At 38.8% G+C, this 16,886-nt stretch overlaps 2 protein-coding genes across 3 annotated transcripts; both read left to right on the plus strand.

The window, feature by feature from the left end:
• Positions 1-3,020: 3,020 nt before the first annotated feature.
• LOC117828311 (CD209 antigen-like protein C) lies at positions 3,021-8,307 on the plus strand. The gene is made up of 5 exons (XM_034705350.1): positions 3,021-3,090; positions 3,496-3,660; positions 5,725-5,867; positions 7,422-7,525; positions 7,740-8,307. The coding sequence occupies exons 1-5, from the start codon at positions 3,021-3,023 to the stop codon at positions 7,876-7,878; spliced, it is 621 nt and encodes a 206-aa protein (XP_034561241.1). The 3' UTR covers positions 7,879-8,307.
• Positions 8,308-10,427: 2,120 nt separating this feature from the next.
• LOC117827544 (CD209 antigen-like protein E) lies at positions 10,428-16,676 on the plus strand. Of its 2 annotated transcripts, none has more exons than XM_034704125.1 (6): positions 10,428-10,589; positions 10,649-10,756; positions 12,599-12,718; positions 15,079-15,221; positions 16,020-16,123; positions 16,386-16,676. In XM_034704125.1, the coding sequence occupies exons 1-6, from the start codon at positions 10,520-10,522 to the stop codon at positions 16,543-16,545; spliced, it is 705 nt and encodes a 234-aa protein (XP_034560016.1). In that variant the 5' UTR covers positions 10,428-10,519; the 3' UTR covers positions 16,546-16,676. The 2 variants fall into 2 exon arrangements, with proteins under 2 accessions (XP_034560016.1, XP_034560017.1); XM_034704126.1 differs by having other exon boundaries at positions 10,434-10,589; positions 10,667-10,756.
• The last annotated feature ends 210 nt before the right edge of the window (positions 16,677-16,886 follow it).

The following is a 16,886-nucleotide window of genomic DNA, read 5'->3' on the forward strand; positions in this document are numbered from 1 at the left end:
ATGACACAACCAGACTTGTCACAACATGCCAACCTGATGATGTGCCACCAAATGATTAACCAGGACAGAAATACGGTCTCATATCACCCCCATGTTATGATCCCCCTACTGGCTCCCTGTTACCTCTAGAAACCAGTTTTTAATTCTCATTCTCACCTACAAATCCCTCCACGGTCAGGCCCCAGATTACTTTATTGAACTACTTCACCCTCACCAGCCGACCCGTTCCCTCAGATCTGGAACATTACACCTACTAGCAGTCCCACGTACTCAGCTAAAAACCTGAGGTGACAGAGACTTCCAGGCTGTAACCCCAAAGCTGTGGAATGACCTGTCTACATCCTGATGCTCTGCAGAATCAGCCCATGTTTTCTGTAGTGGCAACTTTTAGCAAAAACCTTCTTGGCCACTTCTGCAGGAAGTGATATTTCTGCCATATAAAATGAAACAAACTGAGAATTATTAAAAATATCGACAAACAAAAATCACTTCTCTAGTCGCTATTAACTTATATTTCCTCAAAAGCTAAGGTTAGAAAATATGCTGCTGCTTGTCCGAATCAGATCAAAGCACATTGCAGCGCATATGCTTGGTTGCTCCCATTTAGCAGCACCAATGACCTGCAGCATGACAATCACATACAATTTAATTACTCTATTGTAATATTTTCAAAAAGCTTTAAAACCTCACCTGTTCTGACAGGCTTTTGGATAATTATGGTTTACAATTGATACCATTTTTATTGCACTTTTATTGAGCCCTGTTTTTCTCTTTTTGAAACTGTTTGTATATTTTATCTGAGTAAAGCATTTTGTGACGTTCTTTGTCTGTGAAAAGCTCTATACCATTAAAGATAATTATTATAAATCATTAAATTATTAAGATGTCCTAGATGTGAGTCACATGTCTGTGGTGATTCTCTCACTCCTCAATAGAAATCTGCTGGCTTGTGTGATGCGACCTCCTGCTGACATCAGGTTGATCACCTGCATGCTTCGCTTGAAGGTGGCAGCTCAAGCCCAAGTGGTGATATTTCAGTTCTGCGACACAAAGTGCAGATTACTTTGGACCTTTTGACTGAGCCGTGTGTGTGCTTTATAAAAATAAATGCACTGTTAAAGAGCAGAGTGGTGTTGTTTCTTTTGTATCTTGTCAGCATCAGGAGCAGCAGTGGAACTACGGTGTGCACAAAGGGACAAAAGATGCACACAGTGGGGGAAAAACATGTTAATGTCAGACCTTGATACCAATCTCAATAAGTAGCTTGTTAACACTGACCTAATATTTTCCTATATAAAGTGTCATTGGGTGTAGTGACTCAGTTATCTGAAAGTGTTTTTGTTTTGTAGCTTTTGTGTAATAAGAAAATGTATTGAGAACAACATTCAGCTTTTATTTAGAAGTAGCGACAAAAAGCTAGAAAAGTTTACTCCTTTTAGTGACTTCGACTAATCCGTGTGTGGTACTAACTTCTTCTTCTTTAGATTTAAAGGGGCTGAATATGTGACATCGACAACTTTATAGGATGAGTTTGTGGTGGGGTGACCCGGCCGTGAGGCGATCGTCCAGCGGAGCAGTGACCAGAAATGAGGCTTCGAACTCAGTATCAAAGTTTACACACAAAGTTTATTCATGCAGCATGAGAGAGAAGTTACAGCACACTCAAGAGCATCTGAAGTTCTCCGCTGAATGACAGAGATGCTCAATACTTTATAGTTCTTCAAACATAAGGGAGGAGAAAGGGAGGGGGGAAACATGTGTACGTGTCATCTTAATACAGTTGTTCATACGTAAAGAAAAACAAAGGGAGGGGAGAAATGGAGGGGGGGTAACAGGTGTGGGTGAGTTGCAATCAAGGGTGAGCAAAGGGTCTTGTCAGGTGAACATCGTACCCGGGAAACAACAGAGACATTACCTTAGTCTCAAGGCACTCATTTATCTTAACACAAACCATTTGTCATCACGTTACCAAAAAAATCCCCTCAGCTTACATTCAACCGCAACATGAGACTAGGGTGGGTTCTCGGTCTTTACAAGACAACTTGCTGAAGATGGATTACCACATCAGGGCTGAACCTGCTTTGAACTTGCAGAAGCTGGGCCTCTGACATCAGTCTCACCTTTATTCAGAGATCTGCACAGATCTCTGGCCTTATGCCTTACTATTTGCTGGTTTCTTCAATAAAACATATAAAATGGGAAACATATGAATATAATTGTTAAAAGAAGAATACCTGAGCATAATAAGAAAAACATGATTATAATAAAGGAAAATGCATGATTATAATAGAGGATATTAATCAAGATTCCACAAGTTCAAGAAAGGAAGTTGCTCTTTGATCCTTGACAAGATAACACTTTGTTTGGGTGGCTGTGAGCACAGAAAGAAGAGGTGTGTGTAGAAATACCGTGTGAAAGAAAAAAGCTTCACATTCAATCGACCGATTACTAAACTCTTTTTACCTCCTGTGATATTTTGTAACACAGGATAAAGATAAAGACTAGTTCACTGAATTATTGGTTGTTACATGATGATACACGGTAAAGTGAGCATTTAATGCAAAGAGGATTAAAATTAATTGTAGTTTGAAATATATTTAAATATGCAGTTATGTGATTTCATGTCTTTATTTCAAACGTACAAGTAAAAAAGAAGAAATAAAAAAATAACAAAATCAATCACTTCCATCAGCAAGCACAGAAACAATTCAATTTACATGTACCAATGTAACATTTTGGAATAGTGTTGACAGGCAGAAGTGAAATGTCCCAGACAAAGATTTTTCTATGTAGATACTGTTGAAACTGTGTCTATGCCTCTGTTGCAAAATGTTGCAAAAAAGATGCACTTTCTGTGGTCAACTATTTTAATCACCTCTGAAACTCATGACTTCCTCACAAGTTGAAAAAAACTTGAACCGATAATATGCATAGTGTACTTATTAGGTCTGACACCTCACTGTGAGACCTCCACGCTGCAGAGCAGACCTTTAGAGAAACAGCTGGTATCCCAGTGAGCGATGGAGGAAATCTATGCCAATGATGACAATGATACACCAGAGGACAAAAGACCTTCAACATATAAGACAGGTGAGAGTCGTCAGTCTGAAACATGTACAAATATCTGTCAGCGTCATATTTCCTTTAAGGTCGGTTCTGTGTTTCAGGTCCAAGGAGCTCAGGGAGGAGATTTCACAGAGCTTTTTTTTTGTGTCTGGGGCTTCTGAGTGTTCTCCTGCTCGCTGGGCTCATCGGCTTCAGCACCTACTGTGAGTCAGTTTTTCATGAAGTTGTGCAGAAACTTAGTTTAAGGAGCCTTATCCGCTGTACATGATGCAAGCATTGAGCTAAATTCTAATCTTTTCATTGCCTTTAAACCATACACCAGAGAAGAAGTAGTAAATATTTAGTCTGAAAAAAGAAACTGAAAACACTATTTCTTTGGATTCATGAATGTTTTTATATCAAGAAACATTTATTTTTTATGTATTTCAGATCACCTATCAGCTTGGGAATCATCTGCAGAGTTCTCTGTCATCAAAGCCAATCTTAGTGAGAGTCTCCAGGCCATTGATAACCAGCTGTCAACCCTGAACACACAGAGAGACCTGCTGAAAGTCGTCTTCGCTGAAATGACCAAAGAGCTGACCAAACTTCAGAGTGAGTGCTCTGCCTCTGTGGCACACAGCTGCCTGTCAGTGTAGAGGTCAGGACAAACCAAAGTGGCATTATTCAGAGCACCTTCTCTGGTTGGCACGCAGGTGTAACCAACGATAGCCTTGCAGACATCCACTGAAAGTCATTTCCTCTGCCAAAATAGAGACAATTTCCTCCAGTCAGTGTGGTTCTTTCTCCAGAAAAGCCCTAGTTTCTTGCAGTATCTTTTCAGGGTCCTCATACTTATGACAATGTGATACTGATGTGCCAAAAGATAAAGTATTTCCTTATTTGTGAAACCTATACTAAAGTATAACTTTACAAGATGCTCCACATTCCTTGGTTTTGTACAGGTGGCTGCTGCTCTTCTGATAGCCTTGTTATAGACTAAAACAACAAGTTTATTCACGTAAATTTACGACTTTATTCTAGTAAATTTACGAAATTATTCTCCTAAATTTAAGAATTTATTCTCCTAAATTGACAAATTTAATCTCGTAAATTTACAAATTTGTTCTCCTAAATTTATTAGATTAATCTCATAAATGTTCTTCTTTTTTTTTTTTACGTGGTCCTTATCCTCCGTTGTAGAAATCACTATTGCTTTGGATTCATGAATGTTTTTATATCAAGAAACATTTATTTTTGATTTATTTCAGATCACCTATCAGCTTGGGCATCATCTGCAGAGTTCTCTGTCATCAAAGCCAATCTTAGTGAGAGTCTCCAGGCCATTGATAACCAGCTGTCCACCCTGAACACACAGAGAGACCTGCTGATAGTCGTCTTTGCTGAAATGACCAAAGAGCTGACCAAACTTCAGAGTGAGTGCTCTGCCTCTGTGGCACACAGCTGCCTGTCAGTGTAGAGGTCAGGACAAACCAAAGTGGCATTATTCAGAGCACCTTCTCTGGTTGGCACGCAGGTGTAACCAACGATAGCTTTGCAGACATCCACTGAAAGTCATTTCCTCTGCCAAAATAGAGACATTTTCCTCCAGTCAGTGTGGTTCTTTCTTCAGAAAAGGCCCAGTTTCTTGCAGTATCTTTTCAGGGTCCTAATACTTATGACAATGTGATGCTGATGTGCCAAAAGATAAAGTATTTCCTTATTTGTGAAACCTATACTAAAGTATAACTTTACAAGATGCTCCACATTCCTTGTTTTTGTACAGGTGGCTGCTGCTCTTCTGATAGCCTAGTTATAGACTAAAACAACAAGTTTATTCACGTAAATTTACAACTTTATTCTCCTAAATTTAAGAATTTATTCTCCTAAATTGACAAATTTAATCTCGTAAATTTACAAATTTGTTCTCCTAAATTTATTAGATTAATCTCATAAATGTTCTTCTTTTTTTTTTTTACGTGGTCCTTATCCTCCGTTGTAGAAATCACTATTGCTTTGGATTCATGAATGTTTTTATATCAAGAAACATTTATTTTTGATGTATTTCAGATCACATATCAGCTTGGGAATCATCTGCAGAGTTCTCTGTCATCAAAGCCAATCTTAGTGAGAGTCTCCAGGCCATTGATAACCAGCTGTCCACCCTGAACACACAGAGAGACCTGCTGATAGTCGTCTTCGCTGAAATGACCAAAGAGCTGACCAAACTTCAGAGTGAGTGCTCTGCCTCTGTGGCACACAGCTGCCTGTCAGTGTAGAGGTCAGGACAAACCAAAGTGGCATTATTCAGAGAACATGACGCTGTTACATCCTTCTCTCACTTCTGTTAACTGTAAAAAATGTTTAATGTGTCCACTGACTGCACATAAGGAAAGACTCACACAAGACTCCAATTCAAGGCCAAGCTAAACGGCCCTGTTTACACCTGGTGTAGACATTCAATATCAGTGCCCAGATCAGAAATAGAGCCATAAATACAGGTTACAATAAAGCATCCAGGACACTGATGTCTGATATCTGATATCTAATCACTCAGGACAAAAGAGGAGCTCCAAGACACATGTGTCTATATTAGTTTGAAAGTGTGCGTGGACATGTTTTATTGTTGACAGGGTATTGTCTGCTCTTTAAGATTTCTGTTTGTTTGTTTTTTTGCAGAGAGAACTTGTCCTCCTGGATGGAAGACGTTCCATTGTTCCTGTTATCTCTTCTCCACACAGGAAAAGTCTTGGGAAGAAAGCAGACAAGACTGCAGAGCCAGAGGAGCAGATCTGGTGGTGATAGAAAGTCTTGAAGAACAGGTAATGTAGTCTCTCTGCTTTTTCTCCTTCTGTATAAATATAGAGGGCGATCCAGCTGAGCCAAGTTTGGGACTTTTGACTGTTCAGATAAAAGTGACAGAACCGTTACAGTCCTGAGTCTTCTGCTCATGTTTGACTTGATTTCTGCAAAAAGAAAAATACATCAAACCTTGAGTAAGTTCAGATAAATGTCTTATTAAATGCAGACTACACAAGAGCACCATTTTAGCTATCAAGTTCAACACATTCAGTTTATCAAAAACAAAGTAAGTATTTGAAAATGCAAAAAGCAGAGATGAAATTGAAAGTCCAAATATCAGAGACTCTCTTCTTCCTGCTGCACCCAGACAGCAAGGTTCAGATTCTGGACAGAGGAGACCGTTGGTAAGAAAGAGCCGTCAAGGAAGCCATCCATGTTAAGCTTGATCAACCACCCCTTAACAGAGGTGGTGGTCTAAGGCAGTGGTTCTCAAATGGGGGTACGCGTACCCCATACGTGGAAGTCCTGCAAGGGGTATGTTAGAAATGTCTGGTGCAATTTTATCAGTACGATAACATACCTGACTATCTGTTCATAAGATAGAAGTGCACATAGTGTGTATGTATCTGTTATACTTGCTATATTTTATTTTACTTTACTTTACTTTATTTTACCTTTATTATTATTATTATTATTATTATTATTATTATTATTATTATTATTATTATTATTATTATTATTATTATTATTATTATTATATTTTCAACTATCTAAGTACATTGTTGTATTCCCCTGTCCCGTGTTGTAAGCTGCTGGAAAAAAAAGATTCCCCCCAAATGGGGGATCGATAAAGTATACCTTATCTTACCTTACCTTATCTTATCTTATCTTATCTTATCTTATCTTATCTTATCTTATCTTATCTTATCTTATCTTATCTTATCTTATCTTATCTTATCTTATCTTATCTTATCTTACCTTATCTTATCTTATCTTATCTTATCTTATCTTATCTTAGTGGATATGATGGACAGTGGAAGCTAGCATGGAGGGGGGTTTCTCTAGGACACCAGAGTTAACTGCTTAGACACTCGAGGTGTCGTGGGTCTAACTAAAGGAAACCTCAGTGAAGGGAGTAGCCCACTTGATAACCCCAGCGATGTGCTGGCTCTCTCTGCCCATGTGTCCTTTCTATCTCAGGCTTTGGGGGACATCAGGAGCCGTGGGGTAGACTACCAAAGTTATCAGTGGATTGCATAGTGGGATGAGTTTCTTCACTAAGCGCTCGTGTTTATCTCAAATGAAGGACCTCAGTGAAAGTTCCTCTGAGAACTTCCTCTTCCTCTGAACACACAGCTCTTTATCTCTCGCTGTTGTTATGAGTGTGTTTCTGTGAGGCAATTAGATGTTTAGATAAAACCCTGAGATGACATTTCCTGTTTCCCATATGCTATGATAATTAATACAATATGTGATTTAGCAATGCTTTTAAGAGGATTCATCTTGTCAAATTACAAAGATTAAACAGTTCAATGTAAATATAAAAACAGGCTCTCTTCCTTTACCTTCAACAGAAGTTTCTCAGTAGCAACATCAAGGCGCACTCTTGGATTGGTTTGAGCGACAGAGACAATGAGGGGACATGGAAATGGACGGATGGCACTCTGCTGGCTAAGGCGTAAGACACACAGTGACTGTTTTTCACCTCAGGTTCCTTTGCATGACCTTTTTCTATTACTGCCTAACTAATCACACCACATATTCAATCTCAAACACGTCCTGCATGGACATTAAAACTTCTTGGTTAAAGTCACCCAGTATTGCTTTGTGACTAATTTATTTATAGATGTTTTAACAAGATAGTGTAAAATTATAATGCTAACCTTTTGTAGGTACTGGTGGAGTGGGCAACCTGACAACGTGCGTGAAGAAGACTGTGGTCAGGCCAGAATTAACCTGAATGAGGAGGGAAACTGGAATGATCTGAGATGTGAGCTTTCCTGTTCTTGGATCTGTGAAAAATTGGCCTAGCGTTTGTTGAGATTCAACGTAATATTTGTTTTGCTTTTAGTGGTTCCTTCACAAAGGACGTTATTGCAATTGCTTTGTAGAGAGAAAGAGATGGCATGATCCAAACATTTCAACAGCTGGAGATTAGCAGAGGCAATCTTGACACAAATAATTAATTTTAATGTGACGCACAGTGACCAAGAGAAAACATGACACAACCAGACTTGTCACAACATGCCAACCTGATGATGTGCCACCAAATGATTAACCAGGACAGAAATACGGTCTCATATCACCCCCATGTTATGATCCCCCTACTGGCTCCCTGTTACCTCTAGAAACCAGTTTATAATTCTCATTCTCACCTACAAATCCCTCCACGTCAGGCCCCAGATTACTTTATTGAACTACTTCACCCTCACCAGCCGACCCGTTCCCTCAGATCTGGAACATTACACCTACTAGCAGTCCCACGTACTCAGCTAAAAACCTGAGGTGACAGAGACTTCAAGGCTTTAACCCCAAAGCTGTGGAATGACCTGTCTACATCCTGATGCTCTGCAGAATCAGCCCATGTTTTCTGTAGTGGTAACTTTTAGCAAAAACCTTCTTGGCCACTTCTGCAGGAAGTGATATTTCTGCCATATAAAATGAAACAAACTGAGAATTATTAAAAATATCGACAAACAAAACTCACTTCTCTAGTCGCTATTAACTTTGATTCCTCAAAAGCTAAGGTTAGAAAATATGCTGCTCCTTGTCCTGCTCAGATCAAAGCACATTGCAGCGCATATGCTTGGTTGCTCCCATTTAGCAGCACCAATGACCTGCAGCATGACAATCACATACAATTTAATAACTCTATTGTAATATTTTCAAAAAGCTTTAAAACCTCACCTGTTCTGACAGGCTTTTGGATAATTATGGTTTACAATTGATACCATTTTATTGCACTGTTTTATTGAGCCCTGTCATGTCAAAAGCGCTATACCATTAAAGATAATTATTATAAATCATTAAATTATTAAGATGTCCTAGATGTGAGCCACATGTCTGTGGTGATTCTCTCACTCCTCAATAGAGATCTGCTGGCTTGTGTGATGCGACCTCCTGCTGACATCAGGTTGATCACCTGCATGCTTCGCTTGAAGGTGGCAGCTCAAGCCCAAGTGGTGATATTTCAGTTCTGCGACACAAAGTGCAGATTACTTTGGACCTTTTGACTGAGCCGTGTGTGTGCTTTATAAAAATAAATGCACTGTTAAAGAGCAGAGAGGTGTCGTTTCTTTTGTATCATGTCAGCATCAGGAGCAGCAGTGGAACTACGGTGTGCACAAAGGGACAAAAGATGCACACAGCGGGGGAAAAACATGTTAATGTCAGACCTTGATACCAATCTCAATAAGTAGCTTGTTAACACTGACCTAATATTTTCCTATATAAAGTGTCATTGGGTGTAGTGACTCAGTTATCTGAAAGTGTTTTTGTTTTGTAGCTTTTGTGTAATAAGAAAATGTATTGAGAACAACATTCAGCTTTTATTTAGAAGTAGCGACAAAAAGCTAGAAAAGTTTACTCCTTTTAGTGACTTCGACTAATCCGTGTGTGGTACTAACTTCTTCTTCTTTAGATTTAAAGGGGCTGAATATGTGACATTGACAACTTTATAGGATGAGTTCAAGAAAGGAAGTTGCTCTTTGATCCTTGACAAGATAACACTTGGTTTGGGTGGCTGTGAGCACAGAAAGAAGAGGTGTGTGTAGAAATACCGTGTGAAAGAAAAAAGCTTCACATTCAATCGACTGATTACTAAAGTAAATTTACTTCCTGATTTGTGATATTTTGTAACACAGTATAAAGTTAAAGACTTGTTCACTGAATTATTGGTTGTTACATGATGATACACGGTAAAGTGAGCATTTAATGCAAAAAGAATTAAGATGAATTGTAATTTGAAATATATTTAAATACGCAGTTATTTGATTTCATGTCTTTATTTTGAATGTGTAAAAGTAAAATAGAAAAAACATACAATTAAAAAATAAGAAATAAAAAAATAACAAAACCAATCACTTCCATCAGCAAGCACAGAAACATTTCAATTTACATGTACCAAAAAGAGTAGGAAGAAGTTCAAATTGATCTAATCCTACCTCTTTATTCACTTTCTTCTGGCATTATATGAATGCATTCTCACAAAACAAATCTTCCTAACCTATCCTTGCATCTACAATTAAAACAAACAAATGATTATCAACACTTTTCTTCCTCCCTGTACCTCATGAAAATCATTTCTTTATACTTATTCTTTAACTGGATTATGTTTTGGCATTGCTGTAGTTTCACACTTTGATTTTTAGATATCCTCAGTGTTGTTTACTGAATAAGAATGCTGAGGGAGAGTAACATTTTGTCAACAGACAGAAGTGAAATGCCCTAGAAACTCTCTAAGTAGAAACTCTGCCTCTGTTGTAAATTGTTGTGTAATAAAAAGATGCACTTTCTGTGGTCAACACTATTTTATCTGATACTTTGGAACTGGGGACTTCCGCACAAGTTGAGAAATTCTTGAACTTGAAACCAGAAGATGTTTTTCAGCATTCAGACTCAGTCCACGCTGCAGAGCAGACCTTTAGAGAAACAGCTGGTATCCCAGTGAGCGATGGAGGAAATCTATGTCAATGATGACAATGATACACCAGAGGACAAAAGACCTTCAACATATAAGACAGGTGAGAGTCGTCAGTCTGAAACATGTACAAATATCTGTCAGCGACATATTTCCTTTAAGGTCGGTTCTGTGTTTCAGGTTCCAGGAGATTTCACAGAGCTGTTGTTTTGTTTCTGGGGCTGCTGAGTGTTCTCCTGCTGGCCGGGCTCATCGGCTGCAGCACCTACTGTGAGTCAGTTTTTCATGAGTATAATGTTGTGCTTTTAAAGGTGACATATCATGCAAAATTGACTTTTTAATGGTTCTCTACCTGAAATATGTTTCCCTGGCATGCCTACAAACCCCCCTAGAATTAAAAAAATCCATTCTGTCCCTGTTTTGATTTCTACACCTTTCTGTAAATGTGTGTGAAACGAGCCGTTTCAGACTTCCGTGTTTTTGTTACGTAACAACAATATCCGGTCTGTCACGGAGTCAGAGCTCGGGGCTTGTTCAGCCCATAGACTGTATAAAATAATACTGAATCCCTCCTCCGCTTTTCATTACCTGCACAATTGTGTGCTAACAAGGAGCTTAGGAGGGAGGCATGCTAGTTGTAGGCTGTCTTAATAAACGCAAAGGTCGGTTTTACTCCCCATGTCTGCAGATTTGAAGATCTAGTGGATGATTTTTATTTATCATGGATAAGTGCTAGCGCTAGTTAGCATAGCTACATAGATACATGTCGTAGCTGTAGCTGTGTATCAAGACACACGTCTACATACTGACAAATACAACAACAAGTAACAGAATCTGTGACCAATCCTTCAGAAAAGGTCCCGCTGCCTTTCTGGCAGAGGTCGGTTTTACTCCCCACGTCTGCAGATTTGAAGATCTAGTGGATGTTTTTTATTTGTCATGGATAAGTGCTAGCTGTAATTAGCCTAGCCACATAGCTACATGTTCATAGCTGTAGCTGTAGCTGTGTACCAAGACACAAGTCTACATACTGACAAATAAAACAACAAGAAACACAGAATCTGTGACCAATCCTTCAGAAAGTACCTGCTGCCTTTCTGGTAGAGGTCGGTTTGACTCCCCACGTCTGCAGATTTGAAGATCTAGTGGATGATTTTTATTTATCATGGATAAGTGCTAGCGCTAGTTAGCATAGCCACATAGCTACATGTTCGTAGCTGTGTACCAAGACACACGTCTACATACTGATAAATAAAACAACAAGAAACACTAAATCTGTGACCAATCCTTCAGAAAGGTCCTGCTACAGGCGCCTCTCCGTCAGGATCAGATTCTGGATCAGATTCAGAGGGTTGAAGTAACGTGATCTATGAGCAGCCGTGTATATTCAGCCAACATGTAAACATTAGATCAACGTGCTGGAGAGCCGAGGCCACACCCACTTCCTGAGGGGGCGTGGTCAGAGGGAAAACAGACTGTTCTGAGGAGGACTGAAGAAGAGGGTTTTTCAGGCAGGCCAAAATCTGATTTCAAAGTGTTTTTTGAGCATAAACTTTAAAGACATGTTTTGGGGACCTCTTAGACCAATATATATTGATGAAAAAAGCGTGATATGTCACCTTTAATGCAGCTTTAATGCCTGTGGTATGACTTTTTACCTTAATTAAGTGTATGAGAGTGTCAGGGCCAGACATGAACATGAAAAAGAGGTAGGAGATTTACCTCTTTTTCAGCTTCCAAGAATAAAAGATGAAGTTCAGAATAAAGTCTAATTTCACAAATAAATATTCAGACAGCTATTTCGTTTTTGCATTGACGTGCATTCACATGCAAAATTAACAGAATTTCCTGGTGTTGGTCATGTCAAGATTCAATCATTAAACATTCACTGGAAAAGATAAGATGCAAATGTTATTCTAGAGACGCCGCAGCATTGAGCAGTTTTCGATCCATCACTTGACTTCAGTCTTACATTCTGACCCTTCACTTCAATTAAAGACATCTTAAAACCATAACCAGGGAAAAATAAATGAATATATTGACTAAAAAAATAAACTTTAATCAGTGTAACTTTGGATTCATGACGGTTTTCATATCTTTGTTTTTTTCCAGGCCACATCTCAACTTGTGACTCATCTGCAGAGTTATCCGCCATCAAAGCCTCCCTGACTCGTCAGAGAGACCTGCTGAACGTCAGCCTCGCTGAAATGACTCAAGAGCTTCAGTGTTTGAGTGAGAGCTCTGCCTTTGAGGCCTCTGCACACTTCCGTCCGTCATTAGAGAACATGACTCTCACAGGCAACATAGTGACTTTTCCCATTTACACATCTTTAAGACTTTATGTTCAAATGTTATTTTTGATTTAAAAAAGTTTCACTTCCTTAGAAAAATATCACCCTCAGTTTAACTTCTTCAAAAAGTCGATGAACCCACTAGGAGGACTAGACCACACGACTTCAATTAGCATCGACACGCAGTGACGGCGAGGCCCTCTTGGAACCCTAGGAATTATTGGACATGTCATTCTTGGACATTCTTCGCCCAAATGAATTGCACATTTGGAACCTTAAACATGCCTCAAAACTCACCAAAGTCCCCCCAAAATCCAGGCCTGACGAAAAATGTATGAATTTATTGGTTTCATACGATTACTTGCTCCATAGTGCCCCCTAATTACTTAAAACTAAAGCCCCTCCAGCAACTTTAACCTACATGCATGACATTTTTTTTGCATATCTACCAGCCACAAACCTACAAAAAAGTCTCTTATCATTCTGGTGAAATCCCAACAGAAAGGGCAAAAATGTCAGTTGAATGTCAGATTTGATAGATTTTTCACTATTTGCACGGTGTATACTTGAACAAACTTGTCCTAGGGGATTTGTCAAATCATCTCCATTCAAAACACAGTATATTGACCTGATACCTTTGACCTTGTGTTGTTTCTATTCTTCTAACACTGTTTTATTTCCTTTTATCTATGGTGGTTTTAATCCTTTTTTATCTTATTTAATTTCCTCCTCGTGTCTGTCATTTTGTGACATTTATTAACATTGTTAGTTGTTATCCCCCTCACATTTCTCTACAATTTTCTTCCTCATTAGTAATAAAAAATAAAATAAAATAAAATAAAAATAATAATAATAATAATAATAATAATAATAATAATAATAATAATAATAAAAATAATGCAATTTATTTATATAGCACTTTTCTTAAAAAAGTTACAAAGTGCTTCACAACAAAGAAAATGCAGAAAAATACAAAGCAAATAAAAACAGGACAGAAAGGAAAAACAGGACATCAGAATGCTGAAAAGTAGTCATGATTTAGGGGTTGAGAAAGGCCTTAGGTAAAAAGTTTTTGAGTGACGATTTAAAAGCAGCTAAGGTTGTGGACTGTCTTATTAGTTATGGCAAGGAGTTTCACGGTCTTGGATCTCTTACTGAGGAAGCCTGGTCACCTTTTGTTATTAGGTGGGGTCTTGGTACGACCAGCAGAGCTGCATGCATCTGAGGGGCTGTCCAGGCACATAGGGGGTTAAAAGATCTCTTAAATAGTTTGGAGTCTGTCAATTTAAAATTGTAAAAGTAATAAATAAAATCTTAAAATCAACGCGATAAAAAACTAGCAACTAATGTAAGCTGGCTAGCACAGGGGTGACGTGTTGGTATTTTGTTGTGCCTGTTAAAATCGAAGCGGCTGCATTTTGAACCAGCTGGAGTCTGTGGCGGGAGCTCTGACTGACACCTGTTAAAAGTGCATTACAATACTCTAGACGAGAAAAAAGAAAAGCAAAAATGACTTTGTACAGATCGGAGGGGGAAAGGAATAATCTTACTTTGGAGATTTTTTTGAGATGGATAAAACACGATTTAACAGTATTTTTTACATGAGTGTTGAAGCAGAGATCTGAGTCCAATGTCACTTCCACATTTGTGAAGCACTTTGTGACCCTGTTTTGAAAAGTGCAATATAAATAAAGTTTATTATTATTAACAAAAAGTCAAAACTTGACCAGAAAACAAAACAATAATTTACACAAACATGGTTCAGTCAGACAACTCACGTTTAAATTGTTTATTGTAGCAGCAAATACAGATTCATGTTTGGCGTCCAGGCTTCGGCCTCATCACTCCCTGCAGATAAGTTTACATGCAGACTTTGAGGAGTGATGAGCAAAACATACTAAACACCCCCGGAGCCTGCAGGTGGAAGCTGGTGAGGCGGCGGGGAAGAAGAAAATATCAGCAATAGGCATGCAGCAGCAGAGGCGTTGACAGGCAGAGGGAGAGATGGGAGATTTTTCCCCAGTTTAAACAGACCGCCAATTTGAGAGGCAGAGGGCAGGATTGGATAATGGTTATGAGAGTGGGACATGTGACGTGTATGGCATTGCAGCTCGAGTTGTCTGCCTGAACCAGCTCACAGGCGTCGCTCCATTTTTGGCCTTGGTTGGTGTTCAAAAACATTGAAGGAAATATTTAGTCAAAATTCTCAATATGATTATGGTTTTCTCTCATTGTGTCTGTTTGGATTTTTATATTCCAGGCTCTTCTAGTCTCTTTAATGTATTTTGTTGTATTTTACAGAGAAAATGTGTCCCACAGGATGGAAGAAGTTCAGTTGTTCCTGTTATCTCTTCTCCACACAGAAGAACTCTTGGGAAGAAAGCAGACAAGACTGCAGAGCCAGAGGAGCAGATCTGGTGGTGATAAGAAGTCTTGAAGAACAGGTAATGTGCTCAGTACAGAGCTGCATTCATGTTACGGAGTTTACATCAAATTAGGGCTGTCAAATTCAATAGTTAATCGCAATTAATGACATTTAAAATGCCATTATTGTTACACTAACAATCCGCATTACCAGTGTAAACTAATTCTTAGTCGTGTCTTGATGCGTGAATCAGAGGAATGTAGTGAAATGCACTTTTAGATTTTTAGATATGATATTCAGTTAAATGCTGCACCGCTACATCAGATTGGTCTGAACCCATGACACAGCTTTAAAGTGTTTATTTTTACACCTCCTAATGTAAAATATGAAGTCATGTTACACATTAAGCAAATGTGCAGGAGTGCGTGTACATTACTTTCAGTTCATCCACAGGTCTGTGGTGATATACACACTCATACATAGAGCTCTCTTCTGTGATGTGGTTCCCTGCTGACATCTTATCTGATTAGCTGCGTCTGTATGCTTAGCTCATAAGTGGTGTAGCGATCCCCAGGGAGCCTACATCACATACACATACACGTCACCACCCTAAAGGTCTGGCTGCTATAGGCACCTGCATGCTCACGTCACTGACACACCTGGAACAGTATCCAGAACTCTGTTCATTTAAACATCCTTAAACGGGAGATGCTAGCAGGGAGATGCTGGTTTTACATTTATGAAATGACGCTCAATCTATTATTTTAATGGGAACATTTTTCGACTGCTTCCTTGTATACTTGCTCAGACTGACCCCTGAAAATCTCATGTGCATAACTGAACATAAGCACGTCTTGTTTTCTTTGACCTTCAACAGCAATTTGTCACTGACGTCACAAAACAGTCCACATGGGTTGGTTTGAGTGACAGAGACCATGAGGGGACCTGGAAATGGACGGATGACACTCCGCTGACTCTTTCGTAAGGCTCACTGTGAATGTTTTACACCTCAGCGTAAATTCAGACACATGCACAACTGCTCCTGTACAGAGTTGGGTTTATTTTCTATGACTGTCCATATGTATATTGTTTTTTTTAACTTACTTAAAATAGAAGATTATAATACTTGCTTAAAATTTTGGAAAAAATCCCTGTTCAAACTTGAAGCTTCATTTAATATTTTTGTCTAATTGAAGAAAGAGAAAATTGTATGAGCGCTTATTTTCTCACTGACCTCTGATAGGTTCTGGCAAAAGGGGCAGCCTGATAATGGCGGTGGTGATCCGATCTATGGCAAGGAAGACTGTTGTCACATCTCTCTTGACGGCACGAAAACTGAAGTAAACTGGAACGATCTGGCATGTCAGAACCCTCTGTTCTGGATCTGTGAAAAATACCGTTGAATGCGTGTTGAAATGTTGTGCCGGGGTCATCAACACTGGAAGTACGGGCAGTGGAAGAAGTACTTTGAGGATTTTTGTAATCTACACAATGTATAAATTCTCAGTTGAAATAAAAGCCCTGAGTAAAAGCACTGCATTGTTTTCTTTAAGATATACTTCAGGATCCAAAAGTAGAGTTCAAAAATGTTGCCTGCAGCAGCTAAAAGGCCAAGACAGGCAAAAAGGTGCGAGGGCTCTTTCATCACTGCATGCATGTTTATAACGTTTTTCACTGTTTTGAGAATTGTATCTTTCTGTATTTACTTTAATATTTTTTTTCGGCTCATTTAAACATTTCTGTT

The sequence above is a fragment of the Notolabrus celidotus genome, chromosome 16 (genome assembly GCF_009762535.1).
Source record: "Notolabrus celidotus isolate fNotCel1 chromosome 16, fNotCel1.pri, whole genome shotgun sequence".
Lineage (NCBI taxonomy): Eukaryota > Metazoa > Chordata > Actinopteri > Labriformes > Labridae > Notolabrus > Notolabrus celidotus.